General features: G+C 45.1%; 1 protein-coding gene across 1 annotated transcript in view; it reads right to left on the reverse strand.

The window, feature by feature from the left end:
• Nucleotides 1-24000, reverse strand: part of fancd2 (FA complementation group D2) — a gene marked incomplete at its 5' end in the record, with an annotated part of 93662 nt that overhangs the window by 43724 nt on the left and 25938 nt on the right. The window contains 13 exon segments of the mRNA XM_084333743.1: nucleotides 608-723; nucleotides 1788-1882; nucleotides 8949-9098; nucleotides 10010-10080; nucleotides 10082-10084; nucleotides 12147-12176; nucleotides 12178-12243; nucleotides 12245-12268; nucleotides 13492-13524; nucleotides 13526-13550; nucleotides 15956-16065; nucleotides 17764-17868; nucleotides 19783-19914. Coding sequence (XP_084189869.1) covers nucleotides 608-723; nucleotides 1788-1882; nucleotides 8949-9098; nucleotides 10010-10080; nucleotides 10082-10084; nucleotides 12147-12176; nucleotides 12178-12243; nucleotides 12245-12268; nucleotides 13492-13524; nucleotides 13526-13550; nucleotides 15956-16065; nucleotides 17764-17868; nucleotides 19783-19914 — 960 coding nt within the window.

Raw genomic sequence — 24000 nt, forward strand, 5'->3', positions numbered from 1 at the left:
CGGATATAAGAAAGAGGTCTAGCTGAGTCAATGTTGATGGTTTTGTTGAACATTTGTATTTCACAGGAGAGAAACTATATTCAAAGAAAGCTATTAAAATAGTCTTTGAATCTAAATATACTTTCTTTGTGTTGATTTTACATTAATTCCATGATTTTACTCAAGTAAATATCTGTTACAAGCTTCGGTCTTAAGTAGAAAAATGCTATTTTTAATCTAGATTAATTACAGAAAATTGTGAGATTAATTTGTTAATTTTTTTTAATCTATTGACAGCACTAATATATATATATTATATATATCCATACCTACTCTTAGTTAAACCACTGGCTAGTATGGTTTATTACCATAGTGTATTCATACTTGTACCACTGTATATAATAATATACATTTAGCTTAGCATATTTACTCCATAGCTTTGTCATATATACTCCACATTATTCACATGTTATACTGTATACTGCAACGCACTTTACTCCCTCTTTGCACTCTGGTTAGATGCCAACTGCATATCATTGTACTCTGTACTTGTGCAATGACAATAAATGTAATCTAATACAATCTAATATTTAAAATATATATTATGTAAAAGAAAACATGTAGTTACCTCTCTGAACCAGTTGATGGCGTGGAAGAGCAAAGTACAGAGGAACTCTCTCTCTGCTTTAGACAGACTCTCTGCCTTCTCGACCACACTCATGTCTGTCAACACCAGAGGACAGCCTGGGGGATGGAGGGGGGGGGGGAAGAGAGAGAGAGAGAGAGAGAGAGAGAGAGAGAGAGAGAGAGAGAGAGAGAGAGAGAGAGAGAGAGAGAGAGAGAGAGAGAGAGAGAGAGAGAGACAGAGAGAGAGAGACAGAGAGAGGGGGGGGAAGGGAGATATATAATGAGGGGGAGAGGGAGACAAAGAGAGACAAGAGACAGAGAGAGAGACAGAGGGAGAGAGAGATAGGGAGAGACACACACACACACACACACACATGCACACACACACACATTTGCATACCTGTATACATACCCGCTCTGTACACATTGTAGATACTATATCTATACGGACTATACCTGTACATATCCCTTATTAGTTGTACCACTGGCCAGTATGACCTACTACCATAGCGTATTTATACCTGTATCACTGTACATAATAATACTGTACATAGAACAGTGTAGCATATTTACTCAGTAGCTTTGTTATATACGGTATGTGTATTCCATTTATTCACTTTTACACTGTATATCACTGTTGCACTTTACTGTTACATTTGCACTCTGGTTGGACGGCAAACTTTTTTTCGCTGTACTGTACTTGTGCTGCATGATGACAATACATTTTAATCTAATCTAATCTAATAAACTAGATTAGAAACTGAAATTAGAAATGAAAGATTACATTAAATAAAGAAATGTAAGAAAGAAACTGGCCCCTGTAATGTCAAAATCCCCCCCCCCCCCACCCACCCAACCCCCTCTAATGTACAGTTTCTTCCCCTTCGGATTTCTATTTTTTTTTATGATGTTCTCTCTTTCTTACACAGTACCGTATATTTGTATGTCTTGGATGTCATAAATGTCTTGATGAATTGAAAATGGGGGACCCTGATGTAAACAAGAGGAAAGTCTTTCTCTGGTCTTCATCACTTAACAATTGTGTGTATTGAGCCGTACTGTATTGTACCCATTCTGCAATATGTTAATAACGTTTTCAATCAATCATTCAATCCTGGAAGATTCTGTCACGTCCTCCCCCTTGTCCTCCCATCATCCTCCTCCCCCATCCCCCTCCTCACCAAGCAGGGCATCGATCTCCTCCAGGTCTCCCTTCTGGTCCTCACACAGCCTCAGCAGTCTGAAGAACGGAGACAGGCAGAGCGGAGACACCCTCCTGGCCCACAGAGGAGGGGAGGGGAGGGGAGGGGAGGGAAGGAAGGGAAGGGAAGTGAAGGGAAGGGAGGGAGGGGAGGGGAGGGGAGGGGAGGGAGGAAGGGAAGGGAAGGGAAGGGAAGGGAAGGGAAGGGAAGGGAAGGGAAGGGAAGGAGGGAAGGGAAGGGAAGGGAAGGGAAGGGGAGAAGAGAAGAGAAGAGAAGAGAAGAGAAGAGAAGAGAAGAGAAGAGAAGAGAAGAGAAGAGAAGAGAAGAGAAGAGAAGAGAAGAGAAGAGAAGAGAAGAGAAGAGGAGGGGAGAGAAGAGAAGAGGAGGGGAGAGAAGAGGGGGGAGAGAAGAGAGGAGGGAGAGAAGAGAAGAGAAGAGAAGAGAAGAGAAGAGAAGGGGAGGGAAGAGAAGAGGAGAGAAGAGGAGGGGAGAGAAGAGGGGGGGAGAGAAGAGAAGAGAAGAGAAGAGAAAAGAAGAGAAGAGAAGAAGAGAGAAGTGAAGAGAAGAGGAGGGAATAGAAGAGAAGAGGAGGGAATAGAAGAGAAGAGGAGGAAGAGAAGAGGAGGAAGAAAAGAGAAGCGGAGGGAAGAGAAGAGAAGAAAATAGGAGGGAAAAGAAGAGGAGGAAGAGAAGAGAAGAGAAGAGAAAAGAGAAGAGAAGAGAAGAGAAGAGAAGAGAAGAGAAGAGAGAGAAGAGAAGAGAAGAGAAGAGGAGGGAAGAGAAGAGAAGAGAAGAGAAGAGAAGAGAAGAGAAGAGAGAGAAGAGAAGAGAAGAGAAGAGAGAAAGAGAAGAGAAGAGAAGAGAAGAGAAGAGAAGAGGAGGGAAGAGAAGAGGAGGGAAGAGAAGAGAATAGAATAGAAGAGAAGGTAATAGAAGAGAAGAGAAGAGAATAGAAGAGAAGAGAATATAAGAGAATAGGAGAAGAGAAGAGAAGATAATAGAATAGAAGATAATAGAATAGAAGAGAATAGAATAGAAGATAATAGAAGAGAATAGAATAGAAGAGAAGAGAAGAGAATAGAAGATAATAGAAGAGAATAGGAGAAGAGAAGAGAAGAGAAGATAATAGAATAGAATAGAATAGAATAGAATAGAATAGAATAGAATAGAATAGAATAGAATAGAATAGAATAGAATTAGAATAGATAGAAGAGAAGAGAATAGAATAGAAATACTTTAGCACTACAAATCGCTCACAGTAAACTAAAAACTAAAAATACAGAGATCTACATTGAAGGCTAGATCCACAAAGAATGGATTGCACGGAGCAAGTTGCACCCTTACTTACAATTCATTATGAATTGAAAATGGGGGACCCTGATATAAACACCTCGCCTCCATAGCCATGAAGTGCTTTTAGAAGCTAGTAAAGGGCTACATCTGTTCCTCCCTCCCCAACACCCTGGACCCCCCCTGCAATTTGCCATACCGCCCCAACAGGTCCACGGAGGACGTCATAGCCCATGTGCTGCACACAGCAGCATCACACCTGGACAAGAGGCAGGGGAAGTATGTGAGAATGCTATTCATCGACTACAGCCTCAGCATTCAACACCCATAGTCCCCCTCCAAAACTCATAGCCAAGCTCAGGGACCTGGGCTTGAACTATGACCTCTGCCAGTGGGTCTTTGGACTTCCTGACGGGTAGACCCCAGGTGGTGAGAGCAGGCTAACTGCACCTCCTCATCCATCACTCTCAACATAGGGGCCAGCCCCGGCCCCAGGGCTGTGTTCTGAGTCCCCCTCCTCTATTCCCTGTCCACACATGACTGTGTGGCACAGCGGAACAACAACACAATCATAACATTTTCTGACGACACAGTAGTGGTGGGCCTGATCTCTGCAAAACGACGAGAGGGCCTACCTGGAAGAGGTAAAGGTTCTAGCGGGATGGTGTCAAGAGAACAGCCTCTCCCTGAACGTCAGCAAAAACAAAGGAGATGATTGTGGACTTTAGGAGGTCGGGGTCAGGGACTACAGCCCCCTCAGCATCGACGGGGGCACCGGTTGAGAGAGTGAACAGTTTTAAGTACCTTGGAGTCCACATATCCGAGGACTTGACATGGACCACACACATTGACAGTGTTATCAAGAAGGCATGACAACGCCTCTACTTCTACTCATGTACAATAGAGAGCATCCTGACTGGCAATATCACCTCCTGGTTTGGGAATAGCACTGCACAAGACCGTAGCAGACTACAGAGAGTGGCCGTTCAGCCGAACGCACAATTGGAAGTGGGCTTCCCACTCTCCAAGGACATTTACAACAAGCGGTGCATGGGCAAGAGCTAAGAGAATAATCAAAGACCACCCAAACAACTGCCTCTTTGAACTGCTGCGGTCAGGCAAGCGATACCGGAGTCTCATGGCAAGCACAGAGAGACTCAGAAGGAGCTTCTATCCCCAGGCCATCAGGATGCTCAATGAACAATGAACAATAACAAACCATCAACACACCACAGCACACACACACTCACTTTAAATAAACAACACACTTTACCACTTTAGACACTAACACACTTTACACTTTATATTTATATTATTGGTAAGGAAATTGCACATTATTTTCATTCCTTATTGCACCTCACCACCACAAGGTGGCACCACAAGCTAAGCTATACCTCACCATTTTGTACCAGCTGTACATACTGTATATATAGGTATACTGAACAATTTGGTTGTTTACACTTGTTTATGTACTTTACTTCTTGACTTTCTATTTTATACTTATATTATACTTATTTTATACCATCTTGTTATTATCTAGCACACTCTCAGGAGCAAAACAGAAAGAAGCATTTCATGCAAAGTATTCTGTATTTCTGTATGACAACTAATAAAGAAACTTGAACTAAACAAGATGAAAGTCTTTCTCTGGTCTGCATCCCCTTAACAATTGTGTGTATTGAATCTGTTAATAAAACTTTCATTCAATCAATCAATCTGCACGGTGATTGATTGAATGAAAATGTTATTAACAGATTGCAGAATGGGTACAATACAGTACGGCTCAATACACACAATTGTTAAGGGATGCAGACCAGAGAAAGACTTTCGTCTTGTTTACATCAGGGTCCCCCATTTTCAATTCATAATGAATTGTAAGTAAGGGTGCAACTTGCTCCGTGCAATCCATTCTTTGTGGATCTAGCCCTAAGTGTACAGTAAGTGTAATATTGACAATGTTGTTTTAAATGTAAAGTCCAGGAAGATGGTACTGTTACTCTGTCACTCTGTGCTCAGTGATGCAGTGAGGCACAGTGATGCATTGTAAAGTCTGATGGCTGTCGGAATGAAGGACTTCCTGTGCCATTCAGTGCTACATTTTGGGAGTGTTAGCTAGCACTGAACATGCTCCTCCTGTCAGCCAAGTCTGTGTATAGTGGGTGGGAGGGGTTTTCCCTGATGGCCTGGAGCTTAGCAAGGCTCCTCCTATCCGCCACCACCGCTAGAGAGTCCAGCTCCACCCCTACCTAGTAGGGATGAGTTTGAATCTTCGAATTTTCGAGGGGGCATGGGTGAGCATAGGGAGCATTGTGTTTCAGCTAGGCTCCCCAAAGTAAGTTCTTTTATCATACTTTTACCCATTAGTCTTATTTTATTTAATTACGTTGTACAGTATTTTGTTAGATACATCGAGTATACACGTTTTTGAGCATGGGAGATGGCAGCTAAACGTTCGGTGGCTCGGGGGAGAACGACGCCGCGACACGAGCCTGGATACTATTGGCAGGCTAATAGCTAATGCTGCGGTTGAATCAGCCAGGACGGTAAAAGGAGCTATTCGAGAGCTTTGGACGAACGGTTACATTTGGAAATCAGGACAGCAATTGATTTGGTCATGGAGAGGGTGGAGTCGCTGAATTCAATGGCCAGGGCTAATGCAACTGAAATAACCTCCCTAACCGAAGAAACTTCCAAGCAGGCAGAGAGACTACTATTCCTGAAGGGGGGCCTTGCTCGACAAGCAGGCAGAGAGACTACTATTCCTGGAGGGGGGCCTTGCTCGACAAGCAGGCAGAGAGACTACTATTCCTGGAGGGGGGCCTTGCTCGAGAAGCAGGCAGAGAGACTGCTATTCCTGGAGGGGGGCCTTGCTCGACAAGCAGGCAGAGAGACTACTATTCCTGGAGGGGGGCCTTGCTCGACAAGCAGGCAGAGAGACTACTATTCCTGGAGGGGGCCTTGCTCGACAAGCAGGCAGAGAGACTACTATTCCTGGAGGGGGCCGTGCTCGACAAGCAGGCAGAGAGACTACTATTCCTGGAGGGGGCCTTGCTCGACAAGCAGGCAGAGAGACTACTATTCCTGGAGGGGGGCCTTGCTCGAGAAGCAGGCAGAGAGACTGCTATTCCTGGAGGGGGGCCTTGCTCGACAAGCAGGCAGAGAGACTACTATTCCTGGAGGGGGGCCTTGCTCGACAAGCAGGCAGAGAGACTACTATTCCTGGAGGGGGGCCTTGCTCGACAAGCAGGCAGAGAGACTACTATTCCTGGAGGGGGCCTTGCTCGACAAGCAGGCAGAGAGACTACTATTCCTGGAGGGGGCCTTGCTCGACAAGCAGGCAGAGAGACTACTATTCCTGGAGGGGGCCTTGCTCGACAAGCAGGCAGAGAGACTACTATTCCTGGAGGGGGCCTTGCTCGACAAGCAGGCAGAGAGACTACTATTCCTGGAGGGGGGCCTTGCTCGACAAGCAGGCAGAGAGACTACTATTCCTGGAGGGGGGCCTTGCTCGACAAGCAGGCAGAGAGACTACTATTCCTGGAGGGGGCCTTGCTCGACAAGCAGGCAGAGAGACTACTATTCCTGGAGGGGGCCTTGCTCGACAAGCAGGCAGAGAGACTACTATTCCTGGAGGGGGCCTTGCTCGACAAGCAGGCAGAGAGACTACTATTCCTGGAGGGGGCCTTGCTCGACAAGCAGGCAGAGAGACTACTATTCCTGGAGGGGGGCCTTGCTCGACAAGCAGGCAGAGAGACTACTATTCCTGGAGGGGGGCCTTGCTCGACAAGCAGGCAGAGAGACTACTATTCCTGGAGGGGGGCCTTGCTCGACAAGCAGGCAGAGAGACTACTATTCCTGGAGGGGGGCCTTGCTCGACAAGCAGGCAGAGAGACTACTATTCCTGGAGGGGGGCCTTGCTCGACAAGCAGGCAGAGAGACTACTATTCCTGGAGGGGGGCCTTGCTCGACAAGCAGGCCGAGATACTGCTATTCCTGGAGGGGGGCCTTGCTCGACAAGCAGTGGGAGGGGGCCGGGATGCGATCTGTGAGATGCAGTCCCGGGAGTAGTGTTGTCACGATACTGGAATTTCGAACTTCGATACGATACCTTGAAAAGTATCGATATTCGATACCATTTTCGATACCACAGGGAAAAAGGTTCAATCTTAAAATGTAAAAAAGATTACAATTTTTTTTTTTTTTTTTATAAATGTTGCTTTGTTGCTAGTTGATTCTCCTCAGCTTCTCTCTGGTACTATAAGAGAAGATAAATATAACACTTTTAAAACCCTTTGTTTATCTTTAGATCACACATTTAAAAATAACTGTTCATCTCACTTCGATAATTTTTATTGCAGAACATGGTATTTTCTCAAGCAGACAGATGTCAACACTGTAATCTGTGTTGCATGTACCTGACAAACTGAACAGTTTGTATTACAGTCATATTCCGACTTAACTGAATGCACATGTGTGTGTGTGTGTGGACTACTGTACTATTACAGGTATTGAAATGAACAATGCAACTTCCTTATACAAAAAAATTAATAATTAAATATCGATATTGCGGGAAATGAGTATTGAAACCGTTTTAAATATTCAGAATCGATATGTATCGATTTTTCGATATCTTTGACAACACTAGTCCCGGGAGAGACGTCTCAACGTCCGTATGGCGGGAGTCCCGGAGGGATCCGAAGGGACCCGTCTCGTGGACTCCATGCCCGGCTCGTTACAGCAGATTGTCGGCCTTGACGTTCGAGGGGCCGCACCTCCATCGTGTGAGAGACGGCCTACAGAACTGGCCCGGCGAGGTCCGACGAGAACCGGGGAGCGCCCAGACCCATTATTGCGAGGCTACACGGTCTACGCACGTCACCCCATGTCACCCCACTTCTTAGGGACCTGCACTGGCTCCCCATTGCTGCACGAATCCGCTTCAAGGCCCTCGACCTAGCATACCGTGCGGCAAAGGGAACCGCTCCCGCCTACCTCCGGTCAATGGTCTCTAACTACACACCCTCAAGACCCCTACGCTCTGCATCTTCTGGCCGTCTCAGACCTACTCCTATCCAAGCTCCGGGAGGGTCATCAAAGAGAAGTCGCCTATTCTCAATCCTTGCCCCACAATGGTGGAATGAACTACCCATCCCAGTTAGGACAGCCGAAACCCGTCCAATCTTTCGCCGTCGACTAAAGACTCACTTCTTCAACCATTATCTGAAATGATAATAAAAAAAATTAAAAATTAAAAATCTAACCCTAACTAACCTTACTGTCATGCACTTGTCCTAATAAACTAACCTACACTGTAACACGCAACACTTTGATGAACATTGTTACTCAGCTGATAGAGTTGTACCCTTCTTGCTGTCTTGTCGTACAGAACTTGTAAGTCGCTTTGGATAAAAGCGTCAGCTAAATGACTAAATGTAAATGTAAATGTAAATGTAAATGTACGCACGAAGGAGCTGATTATGCGAGCGGCCCGCTGCACAGGAGGGGCCGATTACACCTTGGTGAATGTAAAGTGGCCATTTCCGAGGACTTCACGCCCGATGTTGTAGCGCAGAGAGGGGAATATCGAGAGGTCATTGTCCCTGTTGTGCCCTCCGCCCAACTTTGCTATTCCCAGCCAGGCTTTTCGGTGAAAATGAAGGGAGAAGAACACCGGCAGATATGGCCGCTGATAAGGGGGCGGAAGAGTATGTAAAGAAAGAGGTGATTGACTGACTTGTGCGTCTTCTCAGTGTGACTCCTCAGCTCTGCCGTGTGCAGGGCGTATTGTAGTGTATTGAGAGGGGACCCTATTAACCGTGACACCGCTGAACGGCATGCTGGGGTACTGACCTGTGCGCCGTCTTCTCAGGGTGACCCCTCAGCTCTGCCGTGTGCAGGAGGTCCTGGGCCAGCAGGGGGAGCAGGTTGACAGAGATGCCCCCCCCCTCGCTCTCCTCCTCGTCCAGGTTGTACATCACCCTGGCAGGGAAGGGAAACGACCTGAGAGGGGGGGGGGGAGAGAGAGAGAGAGAGAGAGAGAGAGAGAGAGAGAGAGAGAGAGAGAGACAGAGAGAGAAAGAGAGAGAGAGAGATTGAATACTTTATTTTGACACAATCGTAGGACAAACATTTGAAGAAAAAAAACAATAACAGTGTCATCACGCTGGATACAGTCAACTAATGTTAAAATAAAATAAAAAATCTGCAAACCTGCAGCAACTCATGATAATAATAATAATAATAATAATAATAATAGCTTCATTTTATATAGCGCCTTTCAAAAGACATACATAGGTGGGGAAATAACAAAAAGTAACAAACATAGTGGACAGACACAACATAAAAGTGAGAAATTAGGGGTTAAAGGCCAAGTTGAAGAGGTGGGTTTTGAGCAGTTTTTTTGAATGAGTCCAAAGTTGGGGCGTTTGCGGAGTTCTGCGGGGAGGGAGTTCCAGAGGGTGGGAGCTGCCACGCTGAAAGCTCTGTCCCCGAAGGTCCGCAGTCTGGTTCGGGGGATGGAGAGCTGACCAGTGTCCGTGGATCGTAGGGACCGTGACTGAGTGTAGGGGTGGAGGAGGTCAGTGAGGTACTGAGGTGCCAGAGCGTGGAGGGACTTGTAGGTGAGCAGGAGGGTTTTGTAGGTGATAGGAAGAGAGAGAGAGAGAGAGAGAGAGAGAGAGAGAGAGGAGAGAGAGAGAGGAGAGAGAGAGTATGAGAGAGAGAGAGAGAAGAGAGAGAGAGAGAGAGAGAGAGAGAGAGAAAGATAGAGAGAGATTGTGTGTGATTCTAGATCTGGTTCTGTGTGATTCTCTAACACTGGATCTGGTTCTGGGTGGATCTGGTTCTGGGTGGATCTGGTTCTGGGTGAACACTAAGAACAGTTGCTAAAACATCCTGCTAACGGCACTGACCCGGTAACGACTGGGCCCAGGTCCACCACGAAGTCATCCTGGAAGTTATCCAGAACACGGCTTCCTATCCAGTCCCTGTTGGCCGGAGGAACACAGGGACCATTATTAAACATGGTTAAAGGAACATACACCATTATTAAACATGGTTAAAGGAACATACACCATTATTAAACATGGTTAAAGGAACATAAACCATTATTAAACATGGTTAAAGGAACATAAACCATTATTAAACATGGTTAAAGTTACAGTCTACAACTATGATAACAGTAATCATAATAACCATAACTACCTACCTCATACCATAGTCTACCCTAGTACAATAGTGTTGTCTGAATATACCTGCATTATAATCCGTATACCTACTTATAATAATAATAATAATAATAATAATAATAATAATAATAATAATAATAATAATAATAATAATAATAATAATAATAATAATAATAATAATAATAATAATTTCATTACATTTATATAGCGCTTTTCTATAGACACTCAAAGCGCTCCCCACAATGTAGGGTGTAAATTGCCTCCTTCACCACCACTGGTAGCACCCAACCTTGGGCTACAGCAGGCTCAATGGCTGCCATACACACTGGCACCAGGCACACATCACACTACTACACAATGGCTGAACGGCTCAGGAGACAGGGATCGATGTCAGCCAATTAAGGGGAAGGGATGATTAGGTGGCCTGATGACCAAGACCTGATTGTGAATTTGGCCAGGAAAGTCAGGGAACCCCCTACTCTTTGCGATAGGCGTCCTGGGTTCTTTAACGACGAGATTCAGTCAGGACCTCGGTTTAACGTCTCATCCGAAGGACGGCACACGCAGCTGTACGGTGTCCCTATCACCGTAACAGGGGCATTGTTACTGACTAGTCCAGAGGACAGATTGCCCCCTGCTGGACCAACAACACCACTTTCCGACAACGGCCTTGACCGGGGCTCGAAACGGGTGATCTGTCTGAATATACATGCATATATCCTTCTATATACCTACTGGCTAGTGTGGGGAAATAAGAGCTTGTCTCCCCCCTCTGTTCCATGATCCAGACGTGTCTTCTCAAACCTCCAGTTTATGGTGTGTGTCCCCTCCCCCCTCTTGGGTATAGGAGCCCCCTCTTTGTGATTCCCCCTCTTCTCCCTGGTGTCAAAGCCGGTCACAGGGTGAGGGCCATTCAGCCATTTTCTCTACCTATTCCGTATTGATACTTTCATCTGAGTTAATAAATTGTATTAGCCGGATCCATTTGACTGAGTAAGTTATTACATACAGCACTATTGAGTAATATGGGTAGACTATAGTATAATATTATGAGGTAGGTAGTTATACTATGATTACAGTCAGGGGGTGTAAAGTACTTGAGTAATTGTACTTCGTTACAATACTTAAGTACTGTTTTTGGGGATTTGTACTTTACTCGAGTATGATTACGTTTGTATACTTGTACTTTTACTCAATTACATTTCAGAGAAGAAAAACATACTTTTAACTTTTTCCTTACATTTAAAATGCAGACCTACAAAGTACAAAGTACAAATCTCGCAGGTCCAACCATTTTAATTAGTATATTTGTTTCTCTGGCCAAAGTAACGTTAACGTTATTAATCCTGCGGCCGCACTTTATTTACAGCCAATCAAATCCCCATCAATGGAAAATGAACCCGCCCATACCCATGCTGATTGGTCCTTGTGCAAGACTAGAAAGCGGGGATCTTTGATTAAACACCTGCTATCAGAAGAATAGACAGTCAGAATTTTTTTTAACTTTAACTTTTTAGTACTTAAGTACATTTAAAAGTAGAAACTTTTTGACTTTTACTCAAGTGTGTTTTTAGATATATGTATGTTTGTTCAAATAATAATAATAATAATAAATAATCTAAAATTCTACAAATAAAGGTGTAAAAAAGTTTAAAGTGTGTGTTTTTAGCCAGATACTCTGACTTTTACTTGAGTGAGATTTTGAGACAGTACCCATACTTTCACTTAAGTATCATTTCTGGGTACTTTTTACACCCCTGATTACAGTGTAATACAGCCCACTGTGAAGCTGAGTGCATCTGGCTATATTGAGGATAGGTTCCCACAGGGTGTGTGTTGGGTCAGAGGTCGGAGGTCAGACCTGAACCTGCTTGTCCAGGGGGCAGGTGAGGGATCAGGTTAGCCAGCTCGTCGTAGTACAGACCGGCCGCCTCTGGAGAACTCTCGCTGCAACGCCTTCACCAGCTCCAGCAGGGCCGTGACCTGAGGTCAGAGGTCAAACACATACAGGTCAAGAGGTCAACCACATACAGGTGTCAGAGGTCAACCACATACAGGTGTCAAGAGGTCAAACACATACAGGTCAAGAGGTCAACCACATACAGGCCAGAGGTCAACCACAATACCTCTCTGCTCTAATAGTGTCTTGTGATGATGGAGTAACAATAAGCTCTCTGGCTCTAATAGTGTCTTGTGATGGTTGAGTAACAATAAGCTCTCTGGCTCTAATAGTGTCTTGTGATGATGGAGTAACAATAAGCTCTCTGGCTCTAATAGTGTCTTGTGATGGTGGAGTAACAATAAGCTCTCTGCTCTAATAGTGTCTTGTGATGATGGAGTAACAATAAGCTCTCTGGCTCTAATAGTGTCTTGTGATGATGGAGTAACAATAAGCTCTCTGGCTCTAATAGTGTCTTGTGATGATGGAGTAACAATAACCTCTCTGGCTCTAACAGTGTCTTGTGATGATGGAGTAACAATAAGCTCTCTGGCTCTAATAGTGTTCTTGTGATGATGGAGTAACAATAAGCTCTCTGGCTCTAATAGTGTCTTGTGATGATGGAGTAACAATAACCTGTCTGGCTCTAATAGTGTCTTGTGATGATGGAGTAACAATAAGCTCTCTGGCTCTAATAGTGTCTTGTGATGATGGAGTAACAATAAGCTCTCTGGCTCTAATAGTGTCTTGTGATGATGGAGTAACAATAAGCTCTCTGGCTCTAATAGTGTCTTGTGATGATGGAGTAACAATAAGCTCTCTGGCTCTAATAGTGTCTTGTGATGATGGAGTAACAATAAGCTCTCTGGCTCTAATAGTGTCTTGTGATGATGGAGTAACAATAAGCTCTCTGGCTCTAATAGTGTCTTGTGATGATGGAGTAACAATAACCTGTCTGGCTCTAATAGTGTCTTGTGATGATGGAGTAACAATAAGCTCTCTGGCTCTAATAGTGTCTTGTGATGATGGAGTAAACAATAAGCTCTCTGGCTCTAATAGTGTCTTGTGATGATGGAGTAACAATAAGCTCTCTGGCTCTAATAGTGTCTTGTGATGATGGAGTAACAATAAGCTCTCTGGCTCTAATAGTGTCTTGTGATGATGGAGTAACAATAAGCTCTCTGGCTCTAATAGTGTCTTGTGATGATGGAGTAACAATAAGCTCTCTGGCTCTAATACTGTCTTGTGATGATGGAGTAACATTCACCTGTCTGTACGTCTCCTGCGGTAACTTGTCTCCTTCTTTGTGAACCCTCTACTTTGGGCCTGGAGAGGAGAGAGAGAGAGAGAGAGAGGAGAGAGAGAGAGAGAGAGAGAGAGAGAGAGAGAGAGAGAGAGAGAGAGAGAGAGAGAGAGAGAGAGAGAGAGAGACAGAGACAGAGACAGAGAGAGAGAGAGAGAGAGAGAGCAAAAGAGTTAGTGAGTAAGAGAGTGAGTGTGAGAGAGAGCAGAGAGAGTGAGCAAAAGAGTTAGTGAGTAAGAGAGTGAGTGTGAGAGAGAGCAGAGAGAGAGCAGAGAGTGAGCAAAAGAGTTAGTGAGTAAGTGTGAGAGATAATGAATGTGTGTGTGTGTGTGAGAGAGAGAGAGGAGAGAGAGAGAGAGGAGAGAGAGAGAGAGGATGGGAGAGAGAGAGAGAGAGAGAGAGAGAGAGGGAGAGAGAGAGTGAGAGAGAGAGAGAAAGAGAGAGAGAGAGAGAGAGAGAGAGAGCGTTATTTCTTTTATTCGCTATTTCCATTCATAAATCATCCAGGAAGGCTGTGGTACTGTGTGGCAATGTGTCTGAGATCGCAAAGGTCCAATACCGCCGCCTGGTGGTATGCGGCCGATGTCGCATTTCATTTCTGACTCTGTGTATGTGGCTGTGCGCCATTGAAATTCCTCCGGGCGGAGTTTTTGAGTAACGTGGACCGAGGGGTTTACCCGATCGCATTGAATCGCTTTCGGGACGCCAGATTCATTATGCTGTGGGGGGTTATGGCGTGGGCCAAATGGACATAGCAGATGGCTATCAAATAATTGGAATATTCTTTTTTGCATCGACCAGAGGTAAGAGCAATTTAAACGTCAATTTCAGCTTGGTTGTGCATTGTTTCATAGCCATCGCCCTGATCAACGTATGCTGTTGTACTAACGAATGCCGTTATTGACAATCAATTAATCAGAAACGACCCCCCCCCCCTTTCCTGCATGCATGATGGAACATAATACCTATGCATTTGAATTTTTTATTGTAGCATGTATAGGGACGAAATGCCAATGGATTAAGTATAATATGCGTCGCAGGCTATTACTAGCCTTCCAGGAATTACCCTAGACCACTTTAAAACTATACTTATATTCACGGTATAAAACGATGGAAAAAATATAACTTTTCCACATTACTTGAACGATATTAGATACCCGATGTCAAATGGGCCATAGTATTGCATATATAGTTATAATATTTAAATTAGAGCTGGGCCGTTAACGCGAGACTAGTATGGTGCGATAATATAATTGACGCTGTTAATCTTAAAAAAAATAAATAAATAAAAAAATGTTACCTTTATTTACCCAGGGTAGGTTCGCTGAGCACAGATGCTCTTTTTCAGGAACGCCCTGCTTCACATTCACACAGTTCCATTCACACCTGGGAGCTGCCCAGTACAACCACAGTTGACACCATTGGCCACTGAGCAACTCCACTGGAGCAGTTGGGGCTCAAGGGCACTTCAGCGGTTGGTGTTCCTGCCGGTCCCGGGGATCGAACCGGCAACCTTCCGGTCACAAACCCGCTTCTCTAACCTTTAGGCCACCGCTGCCCCACGGGCTGAACTGAATTGAGTGACCTGACTGGTTTATGGGAGTTTAACACACATGCTGGACTGAAAATGAATTGTTTGTTTTATGAAATGTTTGCTTATGATTTGAATTGAATCCAATACATGGGCATTTTGATTTTGAATTGAGCATGACTCTTGAGTGTTTTTTGAATTTATGAAAAGGTAATTGATTGATACATTTTAGCAAACTAACCTATGATTTAGCTTGCTCAGTAGTCTAGGCCTACTATTAATTAAATTATTTGTCTACCTTTATGTGGTACAGTCTTATGCCGGAGCTATAGGCCTAATTAACCAATTAAAAAGGTAATTTGATTTGCATTGGCAGGGTTTGGCCCTGTCTGGCACCCAACAGGAAAAATATTATAGGCACTATAAGTAGACACCGCTACATAAAACAAGCTGGTCTGCCTGAGTGACTGGTGGAAGAAGGAGAAATAGAGACAGTCTGTAATGCATTTTGGAAACGGGAGATGGGCTCATGGTATAATGGGCCACCTGGCCTGAGAAACGTAAGGAGGAAAGAAAAAGTAAGGACTTACTTAAGGTCATTATTTGGGTAGAACACACATATTTTGAATGCCTTCGGCAGATTTTTTTTTGAGCCATTTTAATCTAGATTAATCTAGATTAAATCCAGGATTGCAGATCGATTAATCTAGATTAAAAAAAGTAATCTATGCCCACCTCTAATTTAAATAGTTATAGCCTTGCAAACAAGGTGAGCAACTCCATAGGTTTACAGCGGTGGCGGTAGCTACTACAGGATGAGGCTAATCCGTGGCGTCCAATGAGTTAATGGCATAACGGTGACAAAAGAGTATAAATGAGTCAGAAGACAGGTCCTACCTGCTGGCTCCCATGCTGCCCACCACCATGACGGCACCGATGATGCCCAGGCGCCTGTACTTAGGGACCACACTGGAGAGCTGCTTACGGATCACTATGTGCATCTCATCCTGAGAGAGGGGGGGGGGGGATAGAGGGGGGGGAGAGAGAGGGAGAGAGGGGCGAGGAGAGATAGAGAGGGGGGGGGGAAAGAGAGAGAGAGGGGGGAGAGAGAGATAGAGGGGGGGGAGAGAGGGAGGGAGAGAGAGAGGGAGAGAGGGGGGAGGAGAGATAGAGAGGGGGGGGGAAGAGAGAGAGAGGGGGGAGAGAGAGAGAGAGGGGGGGGAGAGAGGGAGGGAGAGAGAGAGGGAGAGAGGGGGAGGAGAGATAGAGAGGGGGGAGGAGAGATAGAGAGGGGGGGGAGAGAGAGAGGGAGAGAGGGGGGAGGAGAGATAGAGAGGGGGGAGGGAGATAGAAAGAGAGAGAGGGGGGGGAGTAGTAGTAGTAGTAGTAGTTTATTTTTTCAGTCATCATCTCACACAATACAATACACACCATCATTTATCAATATTTGATTTTTACAGTGACTGAAAAGGTACAGACTGAAGCATAGTGCTTATATGTGCCTGTCCTATATTCTTACCAAAAAAATACAAAAACTTTGACTCCAAAACAGTATTCTAAAGGGAAAAAAAGCTAGCAAAACAGTATTATTCCCCCTTGTAGTTTTCAAAATTAGCTTTACAAAAAAATACAAAAATGTAGATTCCAAAACAGTATTCTAAAAGAAAAAAACAAAACAAAACAGTGTTATTCACCCTTGTAGTTTTAAAAAATAGCTTTACAAACCTTTTTCTTAAAAACCAAAATCGAATTACTCATTCTTAACTGTATATCAGCATTGTTCCACAAGTTAACCCCAATAATAGAAATACACCTCATTTTAATCCCTGTGTACCTGGATGTGAGAGCCTCCTCACTGTGTACCTGGATGTGAGAGCATCACTGTGTACCTGGATGTGATGTGAGAGCCTCCTCACTGTGTACCTGGATGTGAGAGCCTCCTCACTGTGTACCTGGATGTGAGAGCCTCCTCACTGTGTACCTGGATGTGAGAGCCTCCTCACTGTGTACCTGGATGTGAGAGCCTCCTCACTGTGTACCTGGATGTGAGAGCCTCCTCACTGTGTACCTGGATGTGAGAGCCTCCTCACTGTGTACCTGGATGTGAGAGCCTCCTCACTGTGTACCTGGATGTGAGAGCCTCCTCACTGTGTACCTGGATGTGAGAGCCTCCTCACTGTGTACCTGGATGTGATGTGAGAGCCTCCTCACTGTGTACCTGGATGTGAGAGCCTCCTCACTGTGTACCTGGATGTGAGAGCCTCCTCACTGTGTACCTGGATGTGAGAGCCTCCTCACTGTGTACCTGGATGTGAGAGCCACCTCACTGTGTACCTGGATGTGAGAGCCTCCTCACTGTGTACCTGGATGTGAGAGCCTCCTCACTGTGTACCTGGATGTGAGAGCCTCCTCACTGTGTACCTGGATGTGAGAGCCTTGCTGTGTACCTGGATGTGAGAGCCTCCTCACTGTGTACCTGGATGTGAGAGCCACCTCACTGTGTACCTGGATGTGAGAGCCTCCTCACTGTGTACCTGGATGTGAGAGCCTCCTCACTGTGTACCTGGATGTGAGAGCCTCCTCACTGTGTACCTGGATGTGAGAGCCTCCTCACTGTGTACCTGGATGTGAGAGCCTCCTCACTGTGTACCTGGATGTGAGAGCCTCCTCACTGTGTACCTGGATGTGAGAGCCTTGCTGTGTACCTGGATGTGAGAGCCTTGCTGTTGTCCAAAGGCCAGTCTGCTGAGAACCTGGAAGAGTCTGCGGATCTGCTGGGGAGTCAGGTTGTCCATGTAGTCCAGCAGGCCCTGAGATTGATTGATTGATTGATTGATTGATTGATTGATTGAAAACTTTATTAACAAATTGCAGAATGGGTACAATACAGTACGGCTCAATACACACAATTGTTAAGGGGATGCAGACCAGAGAAAGACTTTCGTCTTGTTTACATCAGGGTCCCCCATTTTCAATTCATCGTGACATAATATGACAGACACGGCATACAGATAAACAGTAGTTTCATCCAGACATTTATGACATACAAGATATACAAATATACAGTAATGTTTAAGAGACAGAGTTTCTAAAAGAGAATACCTATATATATATATATATATATATATATATATATATATATATATATATATATATCCTCCATTTGAGGGGGAGGAAACTGTACATTGGAGGGGGTTGGGTCAGGACATTTACAGGGGCCAGTTTCTAATTGCAGCCTCCCGTAGGTACTCTTTGAGAGTGGTTTTGAAGGAGGGTAGGGATTCACATTCCTTTACGGCTGTGGGTAGGGCGTTCCACATTGATGTGGCATAATTGCTAAACGTGTTTAGTCCCTAAATTCTTAGTTCTTGCCCCCTCGACCTACAGCGGTCAATAAAATACACAATAGAATACATACGAGAGAGAACACAATAAAACCCAGCATAATAATGATTGAAGAAAAAGTGACAGTGCTGAGAGTGGCGATATAAAAAAGTGCACCGGTAGAATAAAATGTCCATCACTGACAAACACGTCAACTGCTACAATCTGCTCAAACCTTTCTTTTGGGTTGTGGATATATCTACTCCTTTTAGTGTGAAGGGGTTTACACACACACTACAAGCAGTTGAAAGGCACATCATCACAGATCCACAGGTGTGGATAATAAATAGTAGGGGTGTAACGGTACACAAAAACCACAGTTCGGTACGTACCTCGGTTTTGAAGTCAAGGTTCGGTACGGGTTTTCGGTACAGTGGGGGGAAGTTTGGCTTTCCATGTTCCACTCAGGGGTGATGTAGTGTGCAGTAACTAACTGTACTTGTAGGGCTGTCGACGAATATTCTGTATTGAAATTAATAATCGACTTGTAAAGAAAAGAAATAATAATTATTATTATGTTATAATATTGTGAAAAAAACAGCCCCCGGTGGGCGGTCGTTAGTGGTTAACATACCGTTGTATAACGGCGGCTGGGTGGCGCAGCGCACAGTGCGCTCATCTCCAACGCAAGAGACACCGGTATCGAATCCGGCTGTCGCCGTTGCCTCCGGCTTGGGCCGGCCGTCATACTAACTCAATTGGCAAGAGTTAGCGGGTGGGAAGTCGATGGTGGTAATCTGGACGTTGTGGACAGCGACTCCTACAGGTCGGTTGGGGCGCCTGCACAGCAGAGACAGGAAAATGGCGGGGGGCAGCAGTGTGAGCCTCCCACACGTTACACCTCGCCAAATGAGAGTCCGCGCTGGCAGGTGAAAAGATGTGACAGGCTGCCTCCACATTTTAGTTGATCTTTTTAAATTATTTTGAAACGTTTTTAATTTTTTACTCTGGTGTTTGAATTTCTTTGAATATTGTTTTTATTATGTACTGTACAATCGTCGTTTCTGTAAATGAGGGAAACCTCAGATGCTTACGATTTTAAATAAAGGTTGAAATGAAAAAAATGAAATGTACCGGAGGGGACATGTGATGCAAGGCTTCTATCCTCCCCACAACCGGCCAGTGGGGGGCACATGCGAGCAACGATCAAGACAGGGGAGGGGAGAATTGGCACGGCTAAATTGGGATGGGAGAAGAATAGAAAAAAAAGAGAAAAAAAACATACCGTTTTCGCTACACACTGAAACGGTTCAGTACGGACACGTGTACCTACCTTTACACCCCTAATAAATAGGGGCATGGTTTTCTACGCGCCGCTGTGACCTGGACGGCCGCCTCACCTTGACGAAGACGGCGTAGAGGGCCATCTCCGCGGGTCTGTCTGCCACCAGGCCACAGAGCAGCTCCAGGGCCACGTCCACCTCCCCGCCCACGCCACTGCACACGTGGGTCACCAGCGAGCCCACCACCTCCTACAAGAGAGAGAGAGGAAGAGGGAGAGAGAGGGAGAGAGAGAGGGGTAGAGAGAGAGAGAGAGAGAGAGAGAGAGAGAGAGAGAGAGAGAGAGAGAGAGAGAGAGAGAGAGAGAGAGGGAGAGGGGGAGAGAGAGGGGGGGAGAGAGAGAGAGGGGGAGAGAGAGAGAGAGAGGGAGAGGGGGAGAGAGAGGGGGGGAGAGAGAGAGAGAGGGGGGGAGAGAGAGAGAGAGATACACTCTTATACACTCTTAAAACCCTAATTGACATTCACGTAAAACAGAACAAAAACAAAATATATTCCTGCTTTGTCGATTTTGAAAAAGCCTTTGACTCAATTTGGCACAAAGGTCTTTTCTTCAAAATTCTAGAAAGTGGTGTTGGAGGAAATACATATGACTTGATCAAATCCATGTACACAAAAAACAGATGTGCTGTTAGAATTGGAAATAAAAGAACAAATTTCTTCACCCAGGGTCGCGGAGTCCGCCAGGGGTGCAATTTAAGCCCAACATTGTTCAATATATATATAAATGAATTAGCAAAGTTATTAGAACTTTCTACTGCACCCGGTCTGACTCTGCACGATACCAATGTAAAATTACTGATGTACGCAGATGATCTGGTTCTGCTGTCAGCCACTAAAGAGGGTCTACAACAGAACCTAGACATCCTCCACCAGTTCTGTCAGACATGGTCTCTGAACGTAAACATGAAGAAGACTAAAGTCATGATCTTTCAAAGGAGACACGAGTCTCAGAGTTCACATAATACATTTAAATTAGGCACACACATATTAGAAAACACAAAAAGCTACCCATATTTGGGATTGAAAATAAATCATAATGGAAACTTCAATATGGCTGTGAATGAATTGAAGGAGAAGGGAAGAAGGGCTTTTTATGCCATCAAAAGGAAAATTCCAATTGACATCCCAATTAGGACCTGGCTCAAAATTCTAAATTCCGTAATAAATCCAATAATATTATATGGCAGTGAAGTGTGGGGTCCATTAACTAACCAAGATTTCCCAAAATGGGAAAAACACCCATTAGAAGTACTGCATGCAGAATTGTGCAAAAACCTACTTAAGGTCCACAGACACACTGCCAATAATGCATGCAGGGCAGAACTCGGCCAATACCCCCTAATCATTCAAATTCAAAAGCGAGCCATAAAATTTTACACACACCTCCAATCAAGTGACCCCCACTCCTACCACTACAAAGCCCTTCAGAGCCAAGAGATGAACCCAGATAAGAGTCCCCTCTGCCAGCTAGTCAGAAATCCCTGCCCACAAATGCCTCAGGACAGATACCAAAAAATCTGGCCCAACCAAATAACCTCAAAACAAAAAGAAAACTATATAGAATATTGGAACAAATCAACCAAATCTCAAAGTAAATTAGAATTCTATTTGACCCTAAACAGAGAGTACACGGTGGCAGAATACCTGACCACTGTGAATGATATAAAATTAAGAAAGACATTGACACGGTACAGACTGAGTGGACATAGTCTAGCCATAGAAACAGGCCGTCACAGGCAGAACTGGCTGCCCAGAGAGGCCAGGCTGTGTTCACTTTGTCATCAGGGGGATGTTGAGACAGAACCTCACTTCCTACTATACTGTGAGAAATACAAGGATCTAAGAGAAGTTTTCTTTTATAAAATAAATAAAATTGATCCACAGTTTATCCATCTCCCTGATAATCAAAAGCTGTTATATATATGTGGGGAGAAAAGTCAGTGTACAGTATTAGCTGCAAAATATGTAGATGGTTGTCATACAATAAGAGAACAAGCCCTGTAAATACATGTATCTGGGTGGCTACATCTGTAAAATGACTACCCGATTGAATGATTATTTTGTAATTTAATATGTTTCTGTTGATTGTTTTACTTATTGCTAATATTATGGTATGTTTTATTGCTTAATAATATATATGTTATTGTTTGTATGTTGGACTTGCTTTGGCAATAAGTATGTTGATATTTCATGCCAATAAAGCCTATTTGAATTGGAATTGAATTGAATTGAGAGAGAGAGAGAGGGGGAGAGAGAGACAGAGAGAGAGAGAGAGAGAGAGAGAGAGAGTCAGCAGAGTCACCACCTCCTACAAGACACACACAGAGAGAGAGAGAACCCGCTCAGAACCCATTCAGAACCTACTAAGAACCCACCTCAGAACCCACCTCAGAACCCACTCAGAACCCACTCAGAACCCGCTCAAAACCCCTTCAGAACCTACTAAGAACCCACCTCAGAACCCACCTCAGAACCCACTCAGAACCCGCTCAGAACCCCTTCAGAACCTACTCAGAACCCACCTCAGAACCCACCTCAGAACCCACCTCAGAATCCGTTCAGAACCCACTCAGAACCCCTTCAGAACCCACCTCAGAACCCACCTCAGAACCCACCTCAGAATCCGTTCATAACCCACTCAGAACCCCTTCAGAACCCACTCAGAACCCACCTCAGAACCCCTTCAGAACCGGCTCACAACCCGCTCAGAACCCCTTCAGAACCGGCTCACAACCCGCTCAGAACCCACCTCAGAATCCGTTCAGAACCCACTCAGAACCCCTTCAGAACCCACTCAGAACCCACCTCAGAACCCCTTCAGAACCGGCTCACAACCGGCTCAGAACCGGCTCAGAACCCCTTCAGAACCGGCTCACAACCCGCTCAGAGCCCACCTCAGAACCCGCTCAGAACCCACTCAGAACCCACCTCAGAACCCACCTCAGAACCCCTTCAGAACCGGCTCACAACCCGCTCAGAACCCCTTCAGAACCGGCTCACAACCCGCTCAGAACCCACTCAGAACCCTCTCAGAACCCACCTCAGAACCCCTTCAGAACCCACTCAGAACCCCTTGAGAACCCACTCAGAACCCCCTCAGAACCCTCTCAGAACCCACTCAGAACCCCCTCAGAACCCTCTCAGAACCCACTCAGAACCCTCTCAGAACCCCTTCAGAACCTACTCAGAACCCCTTCAGAACCTACTCAGAACCCACCTCAGAACCCCTTCAGAACCCGCTCAGAACCCACTCAGAACCCCTTCAGAACCCCTTCAGAACCCCTTCAGAACCCACTCAGAACCCTCTCAGAACCCACTCAGAACCCTCTCAGAACCCACTCAGAACCCTCTCAGAACCCTCTCAGAACCCACCTCAGAACCCTCTCAGAACCCACTCAGAACCCTCTCAGAACCCACTCAGAACCCTCTCAGAACCCTCTCAGAACCCCTTCAGAACCCTCTCAGAACCCCTTCAGAACCCACCTCAGAACCCGCTCAGAACCCCTTGAGAACCCACTCAGAACCCCCTCAGAACCCACTCAGAACCCCCTCAGAACCCTCTCAGAACCCTCTCAGAACCCTCTCAGAACCCCTTCAGAACCTACTCAGAACCCACCTCAGAACCCACCTCAGAACCCGTTCAGAACCCCTTCAGAACCCCTTCAGAACCCGCTCAGAACCCACTCAGAACCCACTCAGAACCAGTGTTGGGACTAACGCAAGTTACTTTTTGCCGCAACTAGTACTCTAACGCATTACTTTTGAAATTCAGTAACGCTACTTACGTTACTGAATGGTTTGTTAGTTCGTTACTGCGTTCTTTTTATGTAGATTCATAGCGAGCGTCCTTATTTCGCCTGCGTTTGTTTTGTTTACTGTAGACTGAAAGGCGCTATATAAAACGAAGTATTATTATTATTATTTCTTTCCGTAGCCTCATTCTGGTTTCGCACTTCTGATTGGCCACTGACGTTCTGAAAGAAATAGGCGCTCTCTACAGTAAACAACAAGAGGACGCTCGCTATGAATCTACATAATAAGAACGCAGTAATAATAACGAACTAACAAACCATTTAGCAACTACTTGGAGAGATAATTAATATACAACATGGAAACGAGATAAAGAACATGTTTGAAGGGCTGCTGGAGTCAACTGGACTAACGTTACATCTCGACCACCGCAGACTGGTGACGGTGAGTGCAATGTGTTCACTGAAACTCAAGATCAACGGATTTTGACTGTACGAAATCTGCCAGGGAATCTCATAATACTAATC

Source organism: Notolepis coatsorum (assembly GCF_963971535.1).
Source record: "Notolepis coatsorum genome assembly, chromosome: 1".
NCBI lineage: Eukaryota > Metazoa > Chordata > Actinopteri > Aulopiformes > Paralepididae > Notolepis > Notolepis coatsorum.